The following is a 23028-nucleotide window of genomic DNA, read 5'->3' as shown; positions in this document are numbered from 1 at the left end:
TATAACAGTATTTGCTATAGTAATTATAACAAAATGGTAAAGGTAAAACTTTCTCCTGACATGAAGTCTAGTTGTGTCCGACTGGGGTTGGTGTGCTATCTCTAAGCCGACGAGTCAGCGTTGTCCGTAGACACATCCAAGTTCATGTGGCCAGCATGACTGAATGGCGCACAGTTACCTTTCTGTAGAGGTGATACCTATTGATCTACTCACATTTGCATGTTTTCATGTAGGGGCAACAAAACCAGAATATTTCCCAAAAAGGCAGAAGCCCCCTTTCCAATAGGGAGGGCAAGGATGGACACCATGAAAGTAGAATCTTTTAAACTTCAAAAAAACTATTTATTATTGCATGGCCATAGCAATGACGACAAACAAGCATACAGGGATGCAATCAAAGGGTTTGTCGCAACCCCCAATAGGGCTGCAGAGCATTTATAGTAAATGGAATATACATTTTCATTGGTTCCCAAAGACAAATCATTTCATTGGTCTAAGTTAGTTATGCAGTTGTTCATTTGTTGTTCATGATTTTGATTGACATTATAGCACACGTGGGATCCTAACAATGGCACAACTATAACATAACTATAGTCCATTGTTCTCTGACCATGACTGTATCTTATCTGTTAGTCTGTTGCAAACATGGCTTCAGAGCGACTGGGAAACTTGGGGGTTCTAACTAGCCAACAGCTAGCTGGTTTTGTCTGGATATGTTGTTATCCTTGAATAGTAACTTCTTCTTTGGAGCACTGATTTCTCAACCAATCAGCATTTTCTGTGAACATAGGCCTACTGCAGAAATAGGCCAATATGGCAGTAAATCATGACATATGGGCATTGGGGAAATATCTGAAAATTCCCTTTTTAAAACCACGTCCCCTCCATTCAAACTGCTGATTGACAGAAGCTGGGCCTAACAGCAGCTCACCCCGCTCCCTGGATTTGAACCGCCAACCTTTTGGTCAGCAAGTTCTGCAGCTCAGCAGTTTAACCCACTGTGCCACCAGGAGCCCCACACAATAACGTGAGAACACCTTCAACAGCTTTTGCTCTCCAGTGAAAAGGAGGTTTCATAATGGTCACTGCCATCGTTTGCTTCTATTTGGGTCGTTTTTGCCTATATCATGGTCTCCTTGTTCTCTCCCACAATAAATTGTTGTATATGTACTTCTTGAGTTTTTCCTGAAAAAAGGCCTTTCCCACTGAGGTAAAACTAGTATCCCCGATCCCCGTTAATTTCCCAACGGTCCCACAGAACCTTTTCCTACCATTTTAGGAACCCACAAGAACCCCTTCAACACAAAATGGTGGCCGAGGTCACAAGACGTCTCGTGTTTTCTCACTCTTGGCCCCGCCCGCACTGCACATGCGCAGTACTCTCCCCTCGTTCCTACTCAGCCAATCGCCGTACATGGTGGCGCGGAAGTGAGCAACCCAAGTCTAAGATGCGCATGCGCCGAAATCTGGGTCAACTAGCGGGTGGACTTGCGACGGCGCATGCGCGGAGGAAAGTGGCGTCGGTTGGTCTGCCGGGCGACTCCTCCCCCGCCTCTTGTCCGCCGCCGCGGAAGTGACTGGGCTTGTTTGCTCTCCGAGTGACGTCGGTTACTCTTGGAGGTCTTTCTCTGCGCGCGGAGCCCATAAGGAAGAGTTTGGGACTCAAGTGAGGTGAGTGAGGGGTCCGCTGGCAGTCGGCCTCGGGGCCCAAGCGGCCGAGGGAGGGTCGGGGCCAGCGCCACAGGACTAGGCCTTGCCGCGGGCTTCTTCGGCAAGGCCCAGGGAGAGGCGGGCAGTTGCATGGCGTTCTTTGGGCCGAGGGGGTGGGGATTCCTGCCTTCTTCCTCTGGGCCTCTTAAGAGACGCACGTCCAAGGTGAAATACCCCTTTCGATAGGTATTTATCACATTCTACTTGGAGAGTGCAACTGCACATTGGAACTAATGCTATATGACACCACTTTAACTGTTATGGAAGAATTTATACATGATAGCCATGTATAAATATGTGAAAGGAAGCCACAGGGAGGAGGGAGCAAGCTTGTTTCCTGCTTCCATGGAGATTAGGACGCGGAACAATGGCTTCAAACTACAGGAAAGGAGATTCCATCTGAACATGAGGAAGAACTTCCTGACTGTGAGAGCCGTTCAGTAGTGGAACTCTCTGCCCCGGAGTGTGGTGGAGGCTCCTTCTTTGGAAGCGTTTAATATGAGGATGAATGTCAGGGGCGCTTTGAATGCAATATTCCTGCTTCTTGGCAGGGGGTTGGACTGGATGGCCCGTGAGGACTCTTCCAACTCTTTGATTCTATGATTCTATGAATCCTGTGGAATTTTGTGACTTAAAGTTTTAAAAGTTCTCTGTGCCTCACCAAACTACAGATCCCAGCATTCCGTAGCATTGAGTCGTGACAAATAAAGTGGTGCCAAACTGCAGTAATTCAGCACTCTAAAGAGCCAATTCCCAGCGCCCCAAATACAGCAGACCTCCATAGACGCTTGAGTTTTAGGACTTTATCTTTTCTACTTGAACCTTGCAGTTTTTTTCCTTAATGACTCTCCCACTGGACAACCATGTTGTGTGTTTGCACGCACAGAGAACCAGTTAGGAAAGCAGGCAATCTTAAATGTGAAAACCTTGCCGTGACTTCGGGGACAAATAAAGGAGGTAGAGCAGTAGTCTCCTAAACCATGAAACATTGCCACTAATTAGTCTTTAGCCCCTAATTCACTCTGATCTGACAATCTGCTTCTGACGTAAAAGAGTGTGCTGTGCGTTCATAGTCACTTCCAGGGATTGTTTATAAACAGTGCTAAAGCTGCCGTAGGGAAAGGGGGTGGGATTAGCTATCACCAAAGCTTTCATTTGTTCACAAGGTACTATTACAGTAATTATCTGGAGCATGATGATAATGTGTGTTACTTGGGAGAATATTTTCTTCTTTTAAAGAGGAGCCTGAAGTATTGATTTTTACTGTCCTGGTGGTCCATTTACTCACAGATTCTGGAAAGGAGTCAAGAAAGGAATCTTCATCGTAAATCACATCGTTCACGCTGGACTGAAGTAATCACTAGGTAAGTTTTCTGTTTCTTGGATAGCTGCATTGCATTAAATACTGGATTATTATGTTGCATGTAATTTCTAACAATGCATTTTCTGGTGTGAGAAATACAACCCAAAAGGGTAATGTTCCATTGAAACATACTTTCATTTTAAACAAACATTTTAAAGCATATCAAACATTTTAAAGCAATTTTGTTTGTTCAGTTTCACAGTAGAAGGTTTCAGACATAAAGATGGGGAAGATTGTTAGGTTTATGCTTCTGGAACCGGGCTGGGAAAAGTAGACTAAACTGTCCATACCCATTGTTCTACCCTATAAAATTGCTATACAGAATTTCAGAGGAGCCTCCTGAATACTGTTGATAATGATGCTCCAAGGAAGGTAAATTTTCTTCGGACTGACCATGGCCACCTTCCTGCAAGCAAAGCTTGCCCATTCATACAGGGTGAGGCAGCATAACTTCCTTTTTTCAAAACTTAATAAAACCCATTGTATGAATTAGAATTTTTTATTTTTTTTAATGTAGGCACATAACTAAAGTTTTGTTTTATGTAGTTTTGAAGATCAAATTAGGTAGGTGACGTCCCCCATTCTCCATACACTGAGTAAATCGATTTCTGGAGTTTGTCATGACTCTTGCCAGCATAGCAGGCGTTATGTTGGCAATTTCTTCCTGGATGTTGGTCTTCAAATCTTGTAGGGTCCTTGGATGGTTCACATAAACAAGGGATTTCAAAAAACTCCATAGAAAAAAAATCACAAGAGCCCAAATCTGGAGAACGGGCTGGCTACTCCAAATCCACTCGAAAAGTAGGCCTCAACGGCAAAAGCACGCTCCTCACTGTTCCAACGCATGATGGCGACTGAACTGTGTCAGGACAAAACTTTATACTCCCTCCTTTTGAACGAGTCTAGTAGCGCTCTGCTACGTCTTCAACCGACTGAATGGCGCACATTTTTAAAAAGGAAGTTATGCTGCCTTACCTGTATTAGCTATGGACCCAGCTCAATAAAGGAATTTATTGAGCTCCACTCACCCCCTCCTACATTCTTTTCAGAAATACCTGTTGTCTATATCCAGTTTATTCCTTAATCTGTAAAGCAGTCAAAATATTTCTGTTCCTTCTATATTAGGACCAAATTAAGATTAAGTTTATTCTAACAAGCATCCATACCAATCTTAAATATTATTTAAATAGCCAGTTGGAATTTATCCAAGACAACTAATTGAGCATTATTGGGAAGTTTTCATACATTCATCTATGGTTGAGTAGATTTGAATAGATGTCGTAAACTGAACACAAAAAGTATTCAAGAGGCTATTCACAAGTTAAACTGTGAATCCAAACTTTTCAAATATCTATTTCCATACAATAGAAATATATGTAGCTCTATCAAAAATGATCACTAGATGCATCCATTAAGATAACTAGAAGTTGTGGCTAGTTTGAAATTACTTTATTATTATGGTTATTTTGACACACCACCCATACAGCAATATAACATTGTTGTAGTTATACATCATTCTTGTCTGCTAACTGCTGTAGACACCAAGTTGGTTTGCCTTACAGTCATCATTGACTGTGTTAATGAGTACTCTCAAAATAGCCATGAACTGGTTCAACTAGTCAACTGTTTGCACATGTCATGGTTTCTCACTGTGTTTATGGGCCTATATTGCAGCCATTCTGCTTTTAGCCACTTTAAAAGAAACTGGTCCTTTGAATTTGGAAACTTTTCTTCTTTATTGAGCAGTAATCGTAAGGTTTCACCAAAGGCTTTTTAAAAAATCCAATGTAATAGTTTGCCTATTTGGACTACCTTGCCTGGTCATCTGAATAATTCTTACAGCAACAATCCTTCTTTTACTTTTCCCCCCCTAAAACAATGTTGACATACATGTAAGATACAAGCCATAACCCAAGGGAACATGAATATTTGTGGTTTTTTAATTCTGTAAGACCTAATTCGATTAATGCTTGCATTTTTGAAATCTCAATAATGGAAGTGGTGATGTTTACTGATTGCTATTTCCTGTGGCAGTTCCCTTAGCCCCCCTGACAAATCTGCCTTGGAATTACCTCATGGATAGTAGTACTGGGAGTTGAATGAATTGTTGCTGCGGAGTTCTTTCTCATACTCATTCTTTCTGTAAACAGAAGTTGTCTTTCCATTCATGGAGGGGAAAGTCTGGATCCAACCTTCTATATTTAGAATGCCCACAAACCACTAAATCTTTTTACTCCTTAATATTTTTATTCATCCCTTTATTTATATCTTTTCCCAAGACTGAAAGATTTACCAATTAAAACATACAATATCTTATATTCATTAAAAGCACTTAAAGTGATTGTATAAATACTTTATTTTAAAAAGTAGCTATATATTTTTTAAAAAACCCAAAACACTTTAAATAACAAATGAAAATGTTTAGATATAAAACTAAACCTAAGTTAGAGTAGTATTTAAATAAACAACACAATTCAGTACATTAAAGAAGTGAATGTGTTTTCTTCTGAATCAAACTCCCTGTTATTCAGGACTTCATTTTCAATGGGAAATGGTTGGGAGAGAAAGGATAATTATGTATACTCCTTGAAAAAGATTCTTATCACTTTTTGGACTTGAGTATAAAGCAAGTCTTTTGGCGTTTTTATTTGACCCTTTCTGCAAAGGACTAGACAAAAGATTATGAATACACACACCCTTCCTGTTCTTACTATAGCTCATCATGCACTGAGGGCAAGTGGCAAAACAAGGTGTCAGTTTGTGTGAACAGTGAAGGTAAAATTATTTCAAAGCCTAAATTTAGACTTTGCTTCTAATGGGAAAACAAATACATTCTGTGTGGTGTTCTAAAGGGGCAGGCTTCATTGTGGTCCTTAATTCTTGTATATACAAGCGAGTTTCAAGCTCAACCCTGAAGTTCTGTTTTGCAAACTAAATTAAAATACCTTTGCTATTTTACCTAGCCTAGAAGTGCAACCAGACAGATGTGTGTGATTGACTCATGGCCGCAGATAACCCAATTCATTCATCCAGTGTTAGCTGTAACTTGGACACATTCTTTAGGTAAGAGAATGCTGATACAGAAATATATAGATTGAGTTGGGTTTAACATTATAACACTAGGTTTAATGCATATTCGAATATCATCCATAAAGATTTTTTGTTTGTACTTTGTTTTGTGCAAAAAATAAATCATATGGTTATAGTTCTGTTTTAAGTACAAAAGAATGATTGAATATCTTTTATCTTGAGAACTATTGATAATGGGGAAGTATTTTAATTCTTGAACTTCAGAAAACAGAAGGTTTTATAGTAAAACATCAGTGATAGATTGTGGACAGGATGCTTGTGAATTCTCAGTCATCCTACATTTTTCCAAGTTAGGTTCATAAAAGTGTTATCTTGCTCATGGGGAAGGTTCCCGATCACACACCATAAGCCTATGCATTCTTATGTGGAAGCAAGACTCGATGTCTTTATTTCTGTATGTACTCTCTGATGCTAACATTAGAGCAGCTCTGCTGCAGCTGGCTGACCAAATGTCTGAGAAGCCTACAACCAAGGTGTGAACCAATTTGTTTTTGAGATGGGGTGACCAAAAATCTACATACTGTACTTTAGCATGGTCACACCCCATATTTAGATGAGTATTGTCATCTTTGTTTGTTTTGAATCCTTTATTTAAAATCTAGTACAATGCTGCTCACAGTTGTAGTGTATGGACTGGTGCTAATCACTGAGATATTGGCTGCTGGTCTGTGGTATTTTCAGCAGCAAAGGAACACACATCACAGCAAATAGTTTCACTGAAAAAATAGTCAGTTTCATTCAACTAATTACCAGAGTCTTTCCTAGATTGAGACCTCTATTTGGGTGAAGTAAAACCATTGTTACTTCTACCATTGTGAGAGCTATTTGTCCATCTTTATTAATGTGCATGGTACTGAAGCATTCCACAACTAACCCAAAATTGTTCTAGCAGTTTTTATTTTTCTGCTTGTTGCAAACTTGTTATAGGATTGCACATTAGAGTTCATTAGAGAATTGCTGCTTGGCAGTTGAAAGTTTTTGGGGGAAACTCAATTTGTTTTCTAATTTTTTCTTTGCCTAGTTGTAATGCATGCATGTGAGTGATCAGTTGTGTTTTAAAAAAACACTACACTGGTAAATGTGAATGAGGCTAGGTGATGCTTGAACTTGTATGCTCTCTCCTCCAGGTACTGTACATTCATGAGGTAACTGAAAGCTTTTGCTTCCTTTTTAAAAGTTTAATAGTTTAATGCTGTAAAAGGTCATTAATTTTAGTTAGGCTTTATTGCATAAACCAAAGTATAAAGTTGACCTTTTTAAAAGCCAGCTTGGCTTTCTCTGGATGTGTGCATAATGCTAAACTGCTGTTAATTTAAAAAGAAGGGAAAACATATTCCCTCTGCAGTCACATGGGAGACACCAGTCTAAGGCTTGTTCATATAATTAGTTCTGTGTTACATTTGTAATAGGCATGCTGTCCCCTTTCCCAAGGAAAAAGAGATGTGCACATTGCAGATATATGCATTGTATTGTATTTCTATAGATAGAGAAACATAAACAAAAACAATACTCTGATTTTGACCAAGCATGACATGAAATGTGGCCAGAGATTTGTTGTTGAGCATTCACACCATGAAGAGTAAATGAGGTAAATTGCTTAAATGCAATGGGTTGTTTATTAAATTTCATATGAAACTAATTGCATAGAAGAATACTTTTTGGCTGACAGTTTGTAAAATAACACTACAATAAATTAACCATTAGACACTACTTTCTTTAAACCACAACATATCAAATAATTTGAAAACCAAGAGATTGAATCAGACTTTCAAATCTGCGAAAGTCCATTTGTTTGGAATATTTTGAATTATTTCAGATGATATAAGAGATTATTGCAAATGAATTGTCTTTGTAATCACAGATTATCACTCTGTACATGTTTACATGATTCTTCACAGATCAAGCTAAGGTAAAGAGAAGTCTGGCTAGAAGGAGTTTATAACCCATGGTACTATAAGTAAAAAGTGCCCATGTATAGCAAAATAAAATCACATTTCTATAGATCACTTTGTCAAAGACCTTTTCATTATGCAAATTTATCCCAGTATATGTTGCACAGCTCATCCTCCATATCCACCAATTCTGAATCCATGGATTTAATTGATGCTTGAAAACTCCCCCCCCCCCCCCAAATTACTTTGCCATGGTTTATAATGGAACTTGAGTATCCACAGATTTTGTTATTCCTGGATCCAAACCTTCACAGATACTGAGGACCCACTATATACAATAGTATTGATATTGTGTTACCAAGGTGTACATTTCATAGTTGTAATAAATACTATTATCTTCTGTGAGATATGACTAAATATAGACAGTTTGCAACCTAATATTGTGTAACTGCATGATACAGTCTTCTGTATTGGGTACCTACTTTTATTATAGCTTTCAGTTATTGGTCTGCATTCTGTTTGCTAACTAATATTAAATAACTGCAAGATACAGTGTACTGTACTATGTATATTCCATTATACAGTTGTCTATCCACATTGGTTGTTTGGATTATTCACATATTTGCCTTTAAAAAAATGTTCACTCTAGGAATCTCAGGGTCCTCCAGTATGACTCTATGGTCAGCATCTTCTAATCATGCTGGGAACCTGGAGATTGCTAGAAAAATGCCTCTCTAGGAATCTCTGGATTCTTCATTGTGATTCTGTAATAGGTTTCCAGTGGTATTTGACCATAGAATCATCCTGCAAGACATAGACATTCCTAGAAAAGTGTTCTCTTAGGTAAAAAATAATATTCTTTATTTACAGTTTTTCACTTGTATGGGGCTCCTTTGCAACCCCAGTGAATGTGTTGGGCTAACTGTCGTTTTCCCTTTTTTAAGTCCACTAGCAGTTATCTGGTAATATTTTATAACTTCAACTGATGTTTTCACTTCCTATTGTGATTTCTTTACACCAAACTTAGTTCCATACATAACTCAGTCACTCATGTGGGTTTCCTCGACTTGGCAGGTGGTTTTTTCTTTGGTGACTGACTTAATAGGTCAGTCATTCATCTGGGACTCCACCCTGCTTTCAAGTTAAGGAATCCTTTCACACAGACAGGATGACTCAGCAGTGGGGTGTCTGTTCAGACAGCAGAAGGGTGCTTGTGTTAGACAGGAACTTCCACATTCTCTGGAGGTATGTGTTCTAGTGCACCTCTAATGGAAGGCTACTTGGTTTGTACTACTGGGAGTTAGGCTGTAGGTGACTTAACATGTTTGAATCTATTTAGAAAGATCTTGGTTTAATTCTTCATATCCCAGGGATTTTACCAAATAGTTCCAGCTATGTACTTCTCATGTTTTGTGGGAGAACATGTGTAAAAACGTAGATGTGTGCTTTAGACAAATTGTGCTGGTGTTGTAAACACTGAGTATTAATGTAACCATTAATGTGCTCAGAACTGGCAGAGGCACATATGTGACATGGACCCATCCTAGAGGACTTAATGATAAGGATCAGCAACTGAAGAGTCTTCAAGCAAATACCATTCATAAAAGATCCTACTTGACCAACTCATAGGTGAAAGTGGAATGTTGGGGAACAGGAATGCTAGCTAGCAACTTCTAGGGAATGATAAAAGATTTAGTCTTTGGTGTAAGTGCTCCTCCATGGAAGTACATAGCTAACCAGGGTGAAGAATTTTCATTCAAGACTTTAATTAAAATAGTTTTGGAATTGCTGAAACTATTAATGTTCTCAGTACTCTAGTACCTGTATTTTGAAAATCCTTAACACTAGTAATAAGCAATACAGCAAAACAATTAATACAGTTTGACACCAAGTCATAAAACAAAGGACTCATAGGAATTCTACTTTTATAAGGTCTTTAGCCTTCTCTGCCAAAGAGTGCTGACACTTCCCCAAACTACCAATCCCAGGATTCCATGACATTGAGCCACAGGTAGTATCCGGCTGCATTCATTCCATGTTGTAGGTGCACTCTAAGAGTGTGCAGCAGTACAGAGATAGTCAGTTGGACCCTGTGTTCAGTTTTCTAATCAGTATCTAATTATCTGATGTATATTTATTAACATTTGATCAATAACTGTATCTGATGTAAGACCCATTCAGCCATTAATAAAAAGGGATAAAATAAAAGGGTTTTAAAAAAGGATGCAAGGGGTGCGTGCAGGTGATAGCTCTCTGTTTTTGCTTTCAATAAAAGTTTGAAGAAGGCTCTCTTTGGACTGTCACTGCATAAGGACAGCTATGGTGGAGGCACGGGGCTCTTGCACTCTCCTCAATTCTGTATTGTAAACATTTTCATGAATATTGAATAGGGCTTTAGTGAAGGCTCAATATGTATTTTAAGCAAAAATATATGAAAGTATTTTATTTAACCACCCCCCCCCCAAAAAAAAAACAACAACCCCACACATTTTAGAAATATGCTACAATACCTTGAATCATAATAGCTTTTTGTCCTATTAGAGGTATTTATTTTACTACTTTAATTCAGGGTGGAGGTCATAGTCTGCTTTGATTTTCATTTATATTTTTAATCTAAAAGATTTTAGAATAATACCTGAATATATTTGCTAAGTCGTTCTTTAACCAAGGAAAACATTTAAATTCTAGGTAGATATTCTTAATGTTGTCCTCATGCCACTATATATATAAATACATATACAAATCAGATAAAATCTCAAATATATCATAATATTTGCGTCAAAATATTTTAAAGTGAACTTAGCTCTTGCTGGAATAACATTCCTGGTGACTGAAGTCTTCTCACTACAGAACACTTACAGCAGTGATGGTAGCAACATGCAAATTTCTTTAGAAATCTATTTTTTATATACCCTGGTATTCCTCTCCACTGAAGGTAACTTCAGTCTTCTGTCCATCTTTCATAGAATCAAAGAGTTGGAAGAGACCTCATGGGCCATCCAGTCCAACCCCCTGCCAAGAAGCAGGAATGTTGCATTCAAATCACCCCCGACAGATGGCCATCCAGCCTCTGTTTAAAAGCTTCCAAAGAAGGAGCCTCCACCACATTCCGGGGCAGAAAGTTCCACTGCTGAACGGCTCTCACAGTCAGGAAGTTCTTCCTAATGTTCAGATGGAATCTCCTCTCTTGTAGTTTGAAGCCATTGTTCCGCGTCCTAGTCTCCAAGGAAACAGAAAACAAGCTTGCTTCCTCCTCCCTGTGGCTTCCTCTCACATATTTATACATGGCTATCATATCTCCTCTCAGCCTTCTCTTCTTCAGGCTAAACATGCCCAGCTCCTTAAGCCGCTCCTCATAGGGCTTGTTCTCCAGACCCTTGATCATTTGAGTCGCCCTCCTCTGGACACATTCCAGCTTGTCAATATCTCTCTTGAATTGTGGTGCCCAGAATTGGACACAATATTCCAGGTGTGGTCTAACCAAAGCGGAATAGAGAAAACCTAGAGATCTCAGTGGGAGGAAAACTGTACATTTGTACTTCTAGCCTTTTCTTCAGTTCAGTACTGATCTGGCTACAATGGTCCAATTCTTCACCAAGATTATATATTTTTTTTCATTTAGTGCTGAAATATTTCTGTTTTGAGTCCAGAGTTAAGTTACCTAAGTTTAATCATTTCATCCCCACCCCCCAAATATTGATCAGTCACTCCTGACTGCTAAGTAATGTTTATAATCCATTCAGAATGATTTTGATATCATGTAGAAGAATGTAGTTTACATTAAAAGCTATGTGCACGATGACACTCTATAAGGGTTTTCATCATTAACTTAGACTTTCTTGGAGCATTGCAAACATGGCCTTTTATCTAAGGGTCTATATTGCAACAGCACAAAAATGTAGCTCTGTTAAGGACATCAGGTTTTTATATAGGATAGGACTAGTCTAATTTTCTACCCCCGTGTTATTACTTAGTATTATTGTACATTTTTGAATATCTCTGGTCTTTTATCAGTTTTTTTTCTTCTGCTCACAATGAGAGGTAAAATTAAGAATGAGAAGCCATCAGTGTTTCATTTTTTTAAAAAAAATATTGGGGAAGATTCATGACACCTTAGACCAGTGGTTCTCAACCTATGGGTCCCCAGGTGTTTTGGCCTACAACTCCCAGAAATCCCAGCCAGTTTATCAGCTGTTAGGATTTCTGGGAGTTGAAGGCCAAAACATCTGGGGACGCACGGGTTGAGGATTACTGTCATAGACAGTGACACAGTTAAGATGAACCCCACTTAAAAGTACTGCAACATATGTAGTAGGCCTGTTTGATCAAGAAAAAATTTGTTTCTAAATTCGATTCTTAATTGGGGTGTTTTTTTGTTTCGATATTTAAAATATTTACAAAACTTTCCAAAAAAAATGTTTTGTTATTTACGAAATTTCGTAAATATTTACAAAACATTTTATAAACAAATTTTTTCTTGATCAAACAGGGAGCCAAGAGGCATGTCGAGAATGCCAAGCAACCGCATACCTTCCTCGCCTCAGCAAGGCTTTCCAACGCGCGCGCGCTCGGATAAAGAGGAACTTTTCCCAACTTTGTACGCGACACACACGAGATCAAACACGAGTGTCAGAGCTGATAAGCGTTGGGGGCAATGCTCACTCCACACCCGATCCATTTCCCGTTCACAGGCTCCTTCCACGGTGCCAGGAAAGCCGTGCCAAAAACAAGTTCCCAAACTCCGTGCGTAAAAGCGCACGGCGAGGGCGCAACGGCAAAGGCGCACGGTACCCAACATCCAAGCCCGAAAAGCACCGCTCTTTGCCGGTGGATTGGCTCACCCATCGCCTGAAGTGTAGATCCAACCCAGGACGACCCTCTCCACGGCTCCCATCCGACTCCAAGCCCTTCCCTGCCCCGACTGAGCAAGAAACGAAGCGGCTCCCCGCAGCGCCTGGGTTGGGCTGAGCCCTCCTGATTCTCAAGCCTCCAAAGCCCGGTGCGCTCTTCCCATTCGTGGAGAAGCACGTCGCTCAAAAGGAAGAGGCATGCATTGGTCTCTTAGAGGAACTACACCTCCCAGCATGCCTCAGTCTTCCAGGGCGGGGCAAATCCTCTTCCTTTTGAGCAACGTGCTTCTCCACGAATGGGAACAGCGCGCCGGGCTTTGGAGGCTTGAGAATCAGGAGGGCTCAGCCCAACCCAGGCGCTGCGGGGAGCCGCTCCGTTTCTTGCTCAGTCGGGGCAGGGAAGGGCTTGGAGTCGGATGGGAGCCGTGGAGAGGGTCGTCCTGGGTTGGATCTACACTTCAGGCGATGGGTGAGCCAATCCAGGCACCAGCAGCAAAGCAGCCTCCATCCCATTAACGAGCGGAGCTGAAGCTCGTTAAAAAAATGGGGCTGCTGTTTCGATATTTTTAAACCCTTCCGGGTTTGAAAATATGTTTTGATATCGCGTCGGATATGGTAAAAATAACGATTTAATAACGAATTAACGAACTAAAACCGACAGGCCTAATATGTAGCACCAAGTATCAAGTGTCCCATACATAGTATCACTTTTAGTACTAGCAGTTTGTGTATCTAAATGTGAGAAGTATTTGAACATTGGCCAACTTCAGGTGGGGTATTTGAAAACCATATCCTCACTCCCTTAATTCTTTTCATTTTTTTACTGTAGAGACTAACATTCAAATCTGGCATTCAGTCTGTAAGCATATATTTAAAACAAAGAAATTTGCAAAATAAAAAGTGTGTTTTGTTTTGCAAATTTTGCCAGTCTTTTTTTTGTTTGTTTGTTTTAAATATATGCTTACAGACTGATTTCCAGATTTGAATATGTAATCATATGTACATTTACCCAGGGTGCTGCAGGGGGGTGAGGGGTGGCAGGTGGGAGGGCTGTCCATGGAAGACAGACTGTCTTCTGTGTGGGATTGCATTATTTGTGTCTTATTATATAACCCCAATTTAGAAAATGAATAGATTGTTTATATTGAATTACATTATAAGTTGATTCCCTATAAATATTTACAAAATGCAAATATAAAAATCTGCAATGCCTTAACTTTTCAATTTTATCTCCAATATATTTGTTATGTATGATAGTGTTAATTTTAATATTTATACATTTATGAAGATTTATAATACTAAGAGCCTTAACATCTTATTCATGGTATTTGAATTTCAACTTACGCTCCAGTCAGCTTGTACATTAATGTGTAATCTGATATTGCATTGTGATAAGACCACTGTGAAACATAATATCAGTAACTATATAAATTTTGAGTTTTTTGTATTTTTATGTGGACAAAAAATTACTTAATTGGACTAAGTGAACAGTTTTGAGACTTATTTCTGTATTTGAAGCAAATGGTATCAATCTGGACTGACCTAGTTTATATTTAAACAAGTTAGATTTACTTTAGTTACTCCTAGGTTTCCACACTGGTGTCAGTTTGTATCACTCTTATGCATGTGTGGTATTTGTCATCTAAAGTTTCATATTTGAAAGATCAGGAGATTTTTTTGGTTAAAAGACTAATTAAATTCATTAACATTCATCTGCTATGTTTTGTTTTGGTAAGGTAAAGGGAAAGTAAAATGCAAGTCCTTGAATACATAAACTTGCTTTATATAGTAGTTCTAAGAGTGATGGTCCGTGGACCACCAGCTGCCAAACTGCTACAAGTTTCTAAGAAATAAATAGCTCTAGCTAGGAGTCCTAACTTATAGTACCAGTTGCTGGCACATTTAAAACAACAACAAAAAACAAGTCTCCCACATCAGAAGCATTGTTATATAGCACAGTGTTGGCTTTTATTGTTGGCTCCTCTTCCACTCGATCTCTGCATATGGATCTTTGTATTACTAATACTTGAGAATCTTCAGTAGGACATTCCAGAGTTTAAAGTTGGGATCTTGTGCATTCAGTGCATGTAATGTACCACTACAGCTAGATGCCAGGAAAAGGGAACCTCTGGTCATTCCTTGAAGCTTTGGAAGAACGCCATTCTCCAAACTTCACCTGAATCTCCCACATTTAGAAATTACCACACATCCTGCATTGTTTCCCAATTGAGAAGGCTGGAAACAATATTGTTCCCCAGTCCTGTTATTGGAGGATTGTTCTACCTATGTACCTTATTATAAACCACCCTGCTCTGTGGTGTGCATGAAATTTAGTACTGAAACAAGTAATATATTTAAAAATAGCTTTTTAATATCTTATTCTGTAAAGGTATGAGCATCCAGTCTGCAATAGCAGTATCTTAGTATTTCTCTTAATCTCCATATGCCATAATCAGAGAAAATGCATGAAAAAATACATTAATTTATGCACTTTTATATTGGAAGTTTTTCAGATTTTACCCATTAAGCAGATACTTTAAGCTTTTCAGTTTTGATGTGTATACAATTTTTCCATGTTATGATCATTGGCCGAATATGAAGTGGACTTTTTTGTTTAAAAAAATCAGTGCATAAAATATGTTACTCTATAGATTCCGATTTTTAAAATAATAGTTATGCTTACAGAGAAAAAGCATTTTCTTTGGCTTTTTTATAAACCTTGGAATTCTAACAGTTTTATTCTGACCCTCTATACTTTTCTTAGAGATCTACTGTACTTGAAAACTTACAGAAAGCTTTGTAGCTTTTGTACATCCCAACAATATTGTACTTGAATAATTTTACTCTCAAAATGAAGAGGATCAAGCAGACTGTTAAAGCTGAAGATTCAGTCTATCAAACACTACAGAGAACGAAAAAGCAGAAAACAGGTTTCTATAATTCATTGTATAACTTATCAGATCCTAACTACTTGAAGGACTGGGGAAACCTGCCACACCATGTCGTCTTGCACATCTTTCAGTGCCTGCCTCTTGTTGATCGTGCACGTGCATCTTCAGTTTGTCGGAGATGGAATGAAGTTTTTCATATCCCTGATCTCTGGAGAAAGTTTGAATTTGAACTTAATCAGCCTGCTACTTCATACTTAAAGTCTACTCACCCAGATCTCATCCAGCAGATTATTAAGAGACATGCTGATCATTTGCAGTATGTTAGTTTCAAGGTAAATAATCCTAAGAAAATGTTTTATGTAAAGAAGTGAACGTTGCTATAAATTGCAGGTGTCTTCAATACTTATTACTATTATATGGTATTTTGTGTAGGTTGCATTTCAGAATATGTCTTTGTAGATGAGTGGTCTGTTAACTCTATGTTATCTATTTAACAGTTGCAGATCCATGGACTGTAATAAAGTTATGTATGTATGAATGAGATAAAATACACCACTTTTAAACAAGTAATACACTGGCAGTAATTTTTACTGATTTATTTTTTAAGAATGAGATTCACTCATGGAAATAGCAACACAGCTGCAGTTGTGCATGTTATGAATTCACAGGGTGCAAATCTTTAGTGTGTTTTGTTCAAAAACTTTTTTTTTTGGAGAAACAATAGAATTGGGCAGGTTGTCCCTTTCAAATACATCTTTTGGCCCAAACTGTTATGTCAACTGAAGGAGATAATTTGAATGAGCCTGTAAGTTAACACTTAAGCAAACTCTGTTGATTCAATGAATCAATTCTAGTTTTTGGTCCCAAGGATTTTGGATAAAGGATACTTAGCCTTGCAAGGAGGTATGGTATGTTTTTATCTACTTTATGTTTTTCAGGTACAAGCACTAAAATTTAGGAGAGCTGGATTGAAATGTCAGCTAACCTCAATTTATCAATTTGAGTTGTGAGGATAAAAGTGTCAGCCTGTGTCCTTTGGGAAAGGGATGGGTGGGTAAACAAATTCAAAATAACTTCAGATTTCTCATAGTAATTTCAGTTTTCTTTGATATAGAGTTATGTAGACACTACCAGTTTAGCTTTTTAAATAAATGGATAAACTTTTTAAAGTAGCTTTGAAAACAACTACCACTGCCCTATCTAATTTAGAATAAACACTGGTTATTTGCATTTCTTTTTAAAAATGTATGTTCAGTGAATCTCATTGCATTTCATATCTGAACTTGTCTTTGTTGATGACTGTCTGTGTCATGGGCCTTTTACTTCCCAGAAATTCTGGTTGACATGTTGGGATTAAATGGGTGGTTAGACTTTAACAGCCCAACCCTCGAAAAAGTTACAAATGTTAACTATGTTAAACTTGACAAACTACACTCATTAAGGATGAAAGTGCTTATGACTAAACATCTTGACAATATACTGAACTTTTTCTCATTAGTGTTTCAGCTTGTTAAATCTGTCCACAATGTAATGAAATACTGTTTATGTCTTCCAGGTTGACAGTAGTACTGAATCAGCAGAAGCTGCATGTGACATCCTGTCTCAGCTGGTGAATTGTTCTATCAAAACACTTGGATTGATTTCCACAGCAAAGCCAAGTTTCATGAATGTTTCCAAGGTGATATTTTGCATGATTCTTTAACTATGTAAACAAGATTTTATACTTACCCTTCTACATATGTGCATGAGGATTTCTGGTCTTATTTGAGGTGAGGTTGAGCCTAGGAGAGGGCTGATAAATGTTTACTGGGATTATATTATAGATAATAAATAAATAGGATCTGCCCATTTCACAATTGATAACTAATCCTTTTTTGTTTTTCCTTAATTTGTGACTAATAATAGGCAGTCACCTAAGTTTACCAAGGGAAATATTTTTCCCTTAAAAATGTGCATGTCTTTTGGTTTGTATCGAATATGCTGACATCGTCAGTTATTACATTTATGTTATCTTTGGTAGCAGTAATTATTTACTATCAAGATGATAATATATTTCCATTTGTAGGTGTGATCCTAAAATGTAATATTTATTTCTGAAAAACATAACTGAGAAAGCAGAAATCATTGGTTGATTTTGGCCTTTGCTTCCTGATTTCTTTCTAGGTTGTTGTGTTGGTGAGCTAATAAATATGATTTGTGGCAAATCATTGTTGGCAAGCATTGGTAAATTTATAAATTAGCTTTTCTCAATGTGCAGGTAAAGATTGGAAGGAACCCTGTGGTGCCATTCTGCTTATGAAGCAGAATCTGATTTAAATTCTGATCGCCATAACCCCCTGGACCTGCTTCCTTGTTGTTCCTGTTCCGTGTTATGATGGTGGAATAACATTGTTGCATTCCACCCATAATTATAATTGCTAGGCTGCTGCTTCTGTGAAGATGTTGCTGTTGTTGTGTGCCTTTAAGTTGATTCTATCTTATGGTTTGCCTAAAGCAAGCCTGTGATGAGGATTTCCTTGGCAAGATGTGTTCAGAAGTTTTTTGCATGTCCCTTATAATCCTCAAAACATACAAAATACAGAATAAATGGGAATTGTTAAGCTTTGTAAATTAAGCAGATTTTTTAAAATCCTGCAGAAAATCAGACTTGTTGGCTGCAGCAATATTTTAAGTAACTGAAGCACCCAGGGAGTAATCAAAAGTGTTGCTTTACCCCCTCCAAATTGAATACATAATTGGTCAACTTATATAGCAGTGTTATTCCTGTGGCTGTTCCGAAAACCAGAGAAAGGCCACCCTCAGTGGTGAGATCCGACCTTCGACTTCTACCACCTACTACCATTGAAACTTAAATGCTACTACTTCTCTGATGTCAAAACTCAGGATCTGTGGATTCACAGCCTTTTCAGCCCCCACACAGAAAAAGGGGCAACAGATCTGTATCAGCCTTGATATAACCCTGAATGTAAAATGTTGTCTCCTTTTTTAAAATAGGCTCATTTTGTGTCGGCGCTCACGGTAGTATTTGTCAACTCCAAGTCATTATCTTCCATCAAAATTGAAGATACGCCTGTAGATGATCCATCCTTGAAGGTCCTTGTTGCTAACAACAGTGATACATTAAAATTACTTAAAATGAGTAGCTGTCCTCATGTGTCGCCTGCCGGTAGGTAGTAAACCTGAGAAAGGAAATATAAAACACTGTGTTTTCACTTATTTTTCTAGTGCATCTTTGTACTGCTGATTTATTCTAGATTGCTTAGATATAAATAGAAGAGTACTAATTTCACTGTCATCTCGTTTTCTAACAGCATAATTATATAGATATCTAAAAAGCAATTGTTGATATTGCATAGGATAGTGACATAATATAAGTTCTCCGTGGTCTCTGCATCACATGGCACCTGCATAGAGTCACATTCAAGAATATTTAGCTAACAGAGGTTTTTGGAAGAAACAGTTGTAAATAGATTTTATTTTACTTACTAATACTGATTTTTCGCTTTTTTCCTTTGTAGGAATTCTTTGTGTTGCCGATCAATGCCATGGCCTTAGAGAACTTGCTCTTAATTACTATCTGCTAAGCGATGAATTGTTGCTTGCACTTTCAACTGAAAAGCATGCTAATCTGGAGCATCTCCGTATAGATGTTGTCAGTGAGAATCCTGGACAGATTGAATTTCATACCATCAAAAAGCAAAGCTGGGATGCACTCATTAAACACTCCCCTAAAGTTAACATTGTTATGTATTTCTTTCTATATGAGGAAGAATTTGATGCTTTTTTCAGGGAGGAAACGCCTGTTACTCATCTGTACTTTGGCCGTGCAGTAAGCAAATCAATGCTTGGCCGTATTGGAATGAACTGTCCAAGACTGATTGAATTGGTTGTCTGCGCCAATGGCCTACAGCCATTGGATGATGAACTCATTCGCATTGCTGAACGTTGTAAGAATTTAACTGCTATGGGACTTGGTGAATGTGAAGTCACATGTCGAGGCTTCATTGAGTTTGTGAAGATGTGCGGTGGCAGGCTCGCCCAACTGTCCATTATGGAAGAAGTACTTATTCCAGATAATGACTACAATCTGGACCAAATTCATTCAGAAGTTTCCAAACACCTTGGAAGACTGTGGTTCCCTGATATGATGCCAACATGGTAAACTATCCATAGGACAAATGGCTGTAGTTTTGTACAGACTGTGGCTTTCTATGCAAATAAGGAATCGTAAATATAAAACAATGCTGTATTGTTTTCCTCCTTAATTCACTGCATAGTGGTAGTGTTACGCCACTTTAAAATGGAATATAGTGTATACTGAAATCAAATCGAAAGTGTGTTTATTAGGTACAATTGCTTAGTTTATTCTCCAGTTAATTGGAGGGTTTTTAAAACTGATTTATGTTTAATTGTTAAGCTCTCAGTTTAGTACAAAGTACTACAGTACTAGTATTTCTGATATGGCTAAACAGCTTGGCCTTTGGGGGTTTCTGGAACTTCCATTTAAAGTGTTGTTTCTCCTGTTCCTTTAATAAACTGGTGATGTAAAAACCTGTAAAGAACAGCAGCTGCTTATATAGTGTGAATCCTGATACCTTTCTATCAGTACTTTGGCAGATCATAAATTTGTGCTGCAACTGAACAATGATGTTAATGCACTCTCTCTTACTCTGTATACAGTTGAGTAATTGCTCTTACAGTCTAATGTGATAAGTGTATAGAAAACGGCAATCAGTACAAGCTTTTCGTTTTGTGTGCACTCTAGATATGAATGATAGTGCAAGCACATAGCCGCAGTAGTTATGGCCTGGTCAATAAACTCAGCCCAGCCAAACACCTCATTAACTTTCTGGGTTACTGTTTGATCAGGCAATACCCTCTTCTGTGGGCACTTTCTGTGCAGCGTGCTGTGTGCATACCAAAATGATAGGTACTTTTCTCTGTAAGGTTCATGCTCTTTATAAGATGTTTTACCACTGCAGGATAATACCAGTGTTTCTAAATGCTTTGATTCCATAAAACTATAGCAGCTTGTAGAGAGAATCCTTGCCCCCACTCTTGCTTAAATCAAAATGAAATATATACTGGTGAGATGACATCTCTTCATTGATGCTTAGTGCAAAGTATTACCAGAACGTTTTGTTCTTTTCAGTATGTTTTTCATAAATGTGTTCCCTGTCTTAATAAGAAAAAGGTATCAATTTCTGGCAAAGCCTTTCCCTGTATCTTTTCTTAGAGCAGTATTTATTCTTCAGACATGTCCTATCAGCTGAAATGGGTTACATCCTAGAGCAGCGATTGGGCGCATTTCTTGTTTACAAGTTTGAAAGCAAGCCTGATTAAACTTGGGTGCAGTATACATAGGGCAGGTTGCATGACCACAGTGAAATAGGCAGTTGAGATTCCAGTCTGCTGCCTTAGAAATCATGCCATTTTTGTATAGCACTGAGCGTTTGCTCTGAATGTAATGTTTTCATTTTTGAGCCTTCATTATGTTAAGTAAAATTTCCTGAAATCAGTTTGTACATTACCCATAAACAGGCAACCTTACAAGAAGATTTTGAGAAACTAATCACTAAATTATCCATTTTAACCCTTCACTGAAAAAGAGGAAAAATCTTACTAAGTAGATCTGGACTTTATTACAGTTTTATTTGCAACAAATGCAATCCCGTTTAGTCATATATAAATCCCAATATCTTCATTGTGGCTTACTCCCTAGCAAGGGTTTTTAGTATTGCAGCCTTAAATAAGTTCAACTTCAAATCTTTTTTTAAATATTTAAAAAGAGTTAAAGAAGACTACCCTTTGGGACAAGTAAATCCTTCTCCTTTTTATAGAATTTGCATAAAATACTTTGTGTGTTGGTAGTGTACCCTAAAGGCACCAGATCCCATCTGATCTTGGAAGCTAAGCAAGGTTAACACTAGTGGTTAGTGCTTTGATAGGAGACTACCAATGAATACCAGGTGTGGCAGACTATATTTCAGAGGAAGGAACTGGCAAAACCACTTCTGAATATTCATTGCTTAAGAACCCTTTGAAGATCATGGGGGCCCCATAAATCAATGGATGGCTTGAAGGCACATAAACTAACCTCCATAATGGTTGATATATGTGCCTTCAAATTAAATAAAAAATACCAGGTATTAGTTGGTTACAAGTATTTGGAAGAACCTGCAAATTTGGATTTCAGTGAAAATGGACCTGCATGAGGTCCAAGAGTTAGTCTAGATCAGCCCTGCACAACCCATGGCTTTCCAGGTGTTTGGAACTTCAGCTTCCAGAATTCCCGATCATTGGATCAGCTGGCAGGGCCACAGGTTGTGCAGGCCTGGTCTAGACTTTGAAAGACCATTGTTGATTTGTTCAGACCATCACAGCAAGTGAGAATCTTTCAGGAACATCTGTGTTCGCAATGAATACATCTTGTCTCCTAAGAACTATTAATCACATGACAATTTGGCTATTCTTTTTTCCTTTTTTTTTTTTCTTTTTTTTACAAGAATGAATGTAGCAATTTTAACTTGTATACAAAAAAAAAAAAACCACAATTATTCTCAGGCAATTCTCCAGACTTTCTGCTGAAGCCATCTTTTTACAATGTTTTTCATCATGGGTAGGTTTGAAAGATACTCCACAGTGTTCATAACAAAACTGAAGAAGAGCGGCAATTAATTTTAACTGCTCTCGTGAGCAGAGGTACATTAAAGCATAATGTTGTAAATTATATTGCAGATTTTATGTATATGTATGAAAAATAAAAAATACAGATATGAGACTGATGCATTTCAATTCATAAGTCTGGCTTGCATACTACCGTATATACTTGAGTATAAGCTGAGTTTTTCCAGCCTTTTTTTACACTTAAAAAGCCCCCCTTGGCTTTTTCTTGAGTCAAGGTTATTTATTATTTTACTCTATTGTTACTAGATTTATTATATTACTCTTATTTTTATTACATTTTTTTTATTGGAAGATACGTAAGCACATTTACATAGAAGGTCAGAATAATGGTTTAATCAGAGTTGAACAGTCTTATCTTAAATTACCATTTTATGGAAATATGCAAAAGCATTTAACCTACTGTTACCTCAATGTAATGTTATTGGTATCTATTTTTATTTTGAAATTTACTAGTAGCTGCTGCATCCCCCCCCCCCCCCCCCCCGGATTTATACTTGAGTCAATATGTTTTCCCAGTTTTTTGTGGTAAAATTGGGTGCCTCGGC

At 38.0% G+C, this 23028-nt stretch overlaps 1 protein-coding gene across 5 annotated transcripts; it reads left to right on the top strand.

Moving 5' to 3' along the window:
* The first annotated feature begins 1484 nt into the window (after nucleotides 1–1484).
* LOC132768903 (F-box/LRR-repeat protein 21-like) lies at nucleotides 1485–22575 on the top strand. Of its 5 annotated transcripts, none has more exons than XM_060765319.2 (7): nucleotides 1485–1671; nucleotides 3001–3074; nucleotides 6042–6136; nucleotides 15670–16128; nucleotides 17352–17474; nucleotides 18791–18962; nucleotides 19315–22575. In XM_060765319.2, exons 4-7 carry the CDS (start codon nucleotides 15757–15759, stop codon nucleotides 19956–19958), a joined length of 1311 nt encoding a protein of 436 aa, XP_060621302.2. In that variant the 5' UTR covers nucleotides 1485–1671; nucleotides 3001–3074; nucleotides 6042–6136; nucleotides 15670–15756; the 3' UTR covers nucleotides 19959–22575. The 5 variants fall into 5 exon arrangements, with proteins under 5 accessions (XP_060621302.2, XP_067319787.1, XP_067319789.1 ...); XM_067463686.1 differs by having other exon boundaries at nucleotides 6037–6136; XM_067463688.1 differs by having other exon boundaries at nucleotides 2950–3074; nucleotides 6037–6136.
* Nucleotides 22576–23028: the final 453 nt, after the last annotated feature.

Source organism: Anolis sagrei, chromosome 2, assembly GCF_037176765.1.
Source record: "Anolis sagrei isolate rAnoSag1 chromosome 2, rAnoSag1.mat, whole genome shotgun sequence".
Lineage (NCBI taxonomy): Eukaryota > Metazoa > Chordata > Lepidosauria > Squamata > Dactyloidae > Anolis > Anolis sagrei.
Note: the sequence above shows the minus strand (reverse complement) of the source record. Positions and strands in the feature narration are given on the sequence as shown.